The 5,834-nt window shown below is 34.2% G+C and overlaps 1 protein-coding gene and 1 pseudogene across 1 annotated transcript; both read left to right on the top strand.

Moving 5' to 3' along the window:
- Positions 1 to 1,615: 1,615 nt before the first annotated feature.
- LOC119642240 lies at positions 1,616 to 4,562 on the top strand (annotated as a pseudogene).
- Positions 3,302 to 5,550, top strand: LOC119642270 (zinc finger protein 534-like). Its single transcript, XM_038041369.1, has 3 exons — positions 3,302 to 3,306; positions 4,699 to 5,092; positions 5,156 to 5,550. Exons 1-3 carry the CDS (start codon positions 3,302 to 3,304, stop codon positions 5,393 to 5,395), a joined length of 639 nt encoding a protein of 212 aa, XP_037897297.1. The 3' UTR covers positions 5,396 to 5,550.
- The last annotated feature ends 284 nt before the right edge of the window (positions 5,551 to 5,834 follow it).

Below are 5,834 nucleotides of genomic sequence, written 5' to 3'. Positions count from 1 at the left end.
CTGACCAACATTCACACCGGACTCCCACCTAGGAAAGCATTAAACGTTTACAAATCTATTGTTAGATCCAAAATTGAATATCCCTACTCTACATCGTGTAACGCTCCTGCGTATACATTAAAAAAAATACAAACCTTTCAACACTCAATCCTAAGACGTTGTACCGGTTTGTCCCCTTCAACACCAACATCAATTTTACGTTCCATCTCTTATGAACTCCCCGTTGCTAAGAGAATTTATCTTGTAACTGCAAAAGAACTTCTCAAGGTAAAAACCTTCAAACCTGCCTTCTTTGACGAGGTCGCTTCCAGACACAATCATGTCATCAGTAGTTACTCTAACTGCTTCAAAAAATTCAGTAACATCTTCAATAAAGTTAACTCAATACCCTCCTGGAATAATATTATTCATGATAAATTCGTAGTTGAATTAAACTTACTTAATTCGATCACCAACTCAAAAAAAAATCGATCAACTCAAAAAAAAATTGTCTTCGAATCGCTTGTCTGCAAAAACTTAACCACTTCGTCGAAAATAACTTCAAAATATACGCCACGGATGGATCTATCAATTCAGACATCTCTAGTTTTTCAATTATTGGAAAATATAGGAAAATTCAAAGTTCTACAAGAACTACCATCCACTTTCATTGAAATTCTGGCCATCACACAAGCAATCATCCATGCATCTGAAATTAAGCTAAAAAAATTTGTAGTTTTCTCTGACAGCAAATCTGCTCTAATTTTAATCAAAAACAAAGACCCATTCAATAAGTATGTCTTCTATATCTACAACCTTTTAAAAGACCCAAGTATTGAAAAATGCCACATCATCTGGATCCCAGGTCACTGCGGTTTTAGTATCAATGAAAAAGCTGACTTCCATGCTCGTCAAGCTAGGTTCGATGGTACAGTTTTGTCCATAAACTACCCCCCCAGCAAAGCTTTTCTGCTAGTCAAAAAACTCATCATAAAAGAATGGAAAGATGAATATCATGTTTTAGCTAGAGAAAAAAGTGACCGGCTGTTCTACAAAATTTACCCTTTTTTGACACCCACGCTTCTACCTAAAGGAAAATTCACAACATGGGAATTTAAAGCTCTTCACCGTCTTATGAGTAATCACACCTACGACAAGATTTATTTTAAAATGATCAAAGTCTCCTCTTCTGACATCTGTGAAGATTGCAATATTACTGAATCTGCCGAGCACCTTATTTTTGAGTGCAGGAGGTTTGACATCCTTAGACAATCTTTCAGTATATTTAACCTGTATAACAATTTATATGAAATTTTTCGTGCTGGTAACTTTAGGCATTTGAAGCAACTGACTGCCTTTATCAAATCAGCTGAGTTTTCATTCTAATTTTACATTTAGTATTTCTATGACAATCACGAATCGCCTACACTTTTTCTTTTATCGGCATCATTAGCCGGTTCTTGACAGTACAATACAAAATACGGTGATTTATGGATTGACAGCGGAACAGAGCCTCTCATTGCGAACACTTTGCCACATCAGTCTACCTATACTCAAATTTTTTCATCGCTCTCAACTTCGTTTCTGGATTATGGATCTAACATTAACTTAACTGGTCCAATCCATTTCTAAACAAACAAAAAAAAAAAAAAAATTTGTGGCTGAAAGGCGGAAAAATTGAAAGGATTTTAATAGAAAAAAAACTAGTGTAAATTGCCTAAAAAGTCGAGAAAAAAATGTTTTGTGGTCGGATTTGGATTGGTGGCGCTTGGAATAAACCATTGGAGTTGTGCATATCGCTTATTGCAATTTGCCCTTGGATATTAAAGAAAAAGCGACAAAATCAAAATGTACTATCGATAGAAGAAATACAAAAAACCTTGGTGATGTTAGGAGATAAAAATCAAAAATTTATAGATTGTCGTGATTGGATTGGTGCTCTCGAATTGTGCTACGTGATGGGTGCTTTATATAATGTATTAGCAAAATAATCCATGTAAGTAAGTTAGAGAAATTGGAAAATCACGTTGAATCGTTGGCGAAGCATTTTCAAGATATTGGTGGCTTTGTTATGATGGGCGGCTATGGATGCATCTTCTAAGGGCATTGCAGGAATGCACAGGGACCGAGAAAACACTTATCTGTAGATAGTGATACGGAGATGAAACAAAATGTGAAAATAAAAAAATTTGTGCTTATATTAATTTTTTTTTATTTTTTAGGATCCTCATTTCTCAGGAGTACCGATATCTGCTCAAGAACTTATTGATAAAGGTTATGTACGCGGACGAAATATCAATGAATTTATAGATAAATCAAAATCGGTCGTAATTTTAGTAAACGGTGGCTTAGGCAAGGAATAAATTTAAATAGCTGCGGTATTGAATAAAGAAAATTTATTATTTGCGGTACAAAAAATAGAATCAATGTTTTACTAAAATGCCCGAGAATGCATGATGCATGATTTAGAAGCAATTTTCGGCTTATTGGATTCTTGGACAGCATTTGATTGCTCGCAATGTCGATATATGAAGAATGTGCCAGAAAAGATAAAAGTCTTGGATGTTGGTAGTTGCTTTAATCCATCTGCTAAAGTACCATATTTTGAAGTGACAGCTGTTGACTTGTGTCCAGCTACTGATGATGTTCTACAAACTGATTTCCTAAATGTTCACATCAAGTCAATGGGAAATCCTAAAGTTGGGTTGGAAAATAATACTGTGACCTATTTACCGACTATATATTACGAATGTCTTTTGTTCAGTTTATTGCTCGAATATATGCCAAGTTCGGAGCAGCGCATCAATTGCTGCAGAAAGGATTATGAACTTTTAAGACCAGAGGGCATCTTAATTATAATAACGCCTGACAGTGACCACGTCGGGAGTAACGCCGCTCTAGTGAAGAACTGGCGTTACATCTTAAATTGGTTGGGTTTTATGCGTATACGTTTTGAAAAATTACCACATATTACGTATTACATGCTTGGATTTCCGGAAAGCAATTGATCCACGCATATCTGAAAAATGGTCCATTTTACATAAGGAATCTTATATGACTTTCAGTTCAAAAATACCACAGGGTAATAAATCTAAGACACTTGCTTTTCCATCCCGAAAAAGTGCATACTCTCCACAAGTGATACTCTCCGGAAAAATGGAAGACTATCCTCGCGTGGATTTGTAAATTGATGAAAACGTTATGGATATAACTCAATTATTTATTTCAATTTAAAATGTAGGTAGGACACCATAGAAACACTTAAAAACCAATACGCTGGAGCAGATGCATTATCTTCTAAACTTGTCTGAGACGGTATTGTATGAGGTAAGCAAATTACACAGCAAAACATAGGTGTAAAATACGAATATTAAAAAACTAAGAGAACTAAGATTAAACGATTTTATTTTACTACTGCTTTTTACAATATTCTCAGAATTAAGTAAAACACCAATATTTTCTAATACTTAATATCACTATTTGTCTTTTTTTCATTTAATTTTGTATCATTTTGCTAACCAAAAACTGAACTTCAAAGAGTAACATGTTTGCTTATTATCTTTGCATTAAATTTGTATACGGGTCACGCAATGATTCATATCCTTTTTCTTTCTCTCTCCATCTTTCAGTTATGTTTAGCAAGCGTGCCAAATATAATATATATAACCCTTCCCTCGTTCAGCAGAACGGGAAGCGTCGAGAGAGCTGGGAAACCAATTTGAACTCTTTCCTTTCATTACGGACGCTGTCAGATATGAATTTCATTTTTTGATCAACGTCAAAATTTTTTCAAACATTAATTCCGGTATTAGATTTCTGTAAAATTAAATGTTATTTACGATGTTATTTTCTTTTTCAAGTAAAATCTGCAACATATGAACGTTGTGCGGACAGTTTTAAGTTATTCTTCACCAGGAATAGAACAGAATAGCATTTAACAAATTTTCTTATTAAGGACTACAAATAATTTTCAGATGTAACCTCACTTTTTATATTTAATAGCCGCCGCTGCTGACCGCTATTAGTGTTATTATTGTTGTTATTATCTTTATTCTTTAAATTAATCTCGTCTCAATTTTTGTGTGTTACTCAAAATTTTTTAAGGCTGATTTGCTTGTCAATTTGCTATCATGAGACAATTTTTGCTATGAAATGTTAAAAATTAGACTTGTTTCCACATAAAGATTCAATTTTAGTGGGATTGGTTATATGAGAGGGTTTTCAAAAAAATTTTGGAATAGGGCATTATATGGGGGAATGACCTCTAACGCGGACCGATCCGAACAATTTTCAACAACGTTCGTCCTTAGGGCAAACAACGCCACTATAATAAATTTCATCGAAATACCTCAAAAACTACGATCTGTTGCTTGAATAAAAATTTACATCAGACGGGCAGACAGGCTTAGATCGATATAGAAAATGATCCTGAAATGATTATGAATCGGTCGGCATCATAAAACGTCTATCGCAAGTCATTCTGCGTGTAACATCCGTCGGCACATACTTAATATTCTCTGTACCACAAGTGGTGTAGAATACAAAAAGTAAAGGGCTTCACAACCATTGGAACTGGAAAAGTTAGAATGGCGAGTATTCATAATTTTCTTACTTCTATTTACCATCTACGTTATCATCGATATTCGAATTCCTTATTTTCTGTTCTGAACTGTTTCGTCTTCCATAAATTTTATTCTTATATTGGATTTTTTTTTTTAGATTACCGACGGATCGTAAATTGCAGCAACATTTAAAAAATGATCATGATCCACAAAAACTATTTATATGTGATGAGTGCGGTAAAATTTTTAAAAATAGTTGCAATTTAAAAAAACATAATGACATGGAGCATACTGAAAGGAAATTAACGCTGGAACCGCAACAATGCAATCTGTGTGGTAGATGGTATCGTCATTTGGCTGGTTTGAAAACGCACATGAAAAACATCCATGAGAATACAAGCGATGAACATCGTTGTCATATATGCAGTAAAGTATCAACTACCGAGAGAGAGAGAGCTCTAAAGCGTCATATATACTTGAATCATAAGTGTGTCCCCAAATTCAAATGTAGCATGTGTTCGAAAGCTTTTAAGCGTGGCCAAGATTTAAAGGTTAGTTTTACTTTCAAATTAATTTTTTCTGTCTTTTTCTATAAGAGTTGTTTTCTTTTATAGGAACACATTTCAGTACGTACGGGTGAGGCGTTGTACACTTGCCCCAATTGTCCAATGACTTTTGCGTCCAGTGCCAATATGTATAAACATCGGCAACGTTTACACAAAACTGAATATGAAGCAGATCGTCAACAAGCCATTCCTCCGAATATCATAAAACAAGCAAAGACTGGTACAAGCAAAGTTCGTTCTTTTGGTGTATCTATTGCTCTTGCAAATCCGCAGATAGCAATAAATTAGTTTTTACTATGACACACATTGAAAAGTTATAGTATACAATAAATCCGGTGAGACTAAAACGAAATTTCAAATTATATATTGTAGGCGTAAAAGGGAATTACAGAAAGATAAAGCGGGCGGTAAATACGAACGTAAAAGTTCAGCACCTATGCCAAATTTCTTTAAACTTTCTCGACTTCTCATTTTTCGGCCACACAACATAATAACAGAAACTTAAAGTCAGGGGGCGGCAAAGGCAAGAAGTTACTTGGATCTCCCTTGCTACATCGTATTATGTTCGGCCATCATCATGATAACAGTAATAAATTTGAAACCCTTTATTTAATTATATGAAAAAAACCGTAACTTGTTTATATATAATTTTTGCTTAAATAAAATTGAAATAGCAAGATTTTCCTTGTATAATAAAAAAACGAGTATAATCTCTTTCTTTTGCCAT

The sequence above is a fragment of the Glossina fuscipes genome, unplaced genomic scaffold (genome assembly GCF_014805625.2).
Source record: "Glossina fuscipes isolate IAEA_lab_2018 unplaced genomic scaffold, Yale_Gfus_2 221, whole genome shotgun sequence".
Classification (NCBI taxonomy): domain Eukaryota; kingdom Metazoa; phylum Arthropoda; class Insecta; order Diptera; family Glossinidae; genus Glossina; species Glossina fuscipes.
This window is presented reverse-complemented; position numbering and strand designations above follow the sequence as displayed.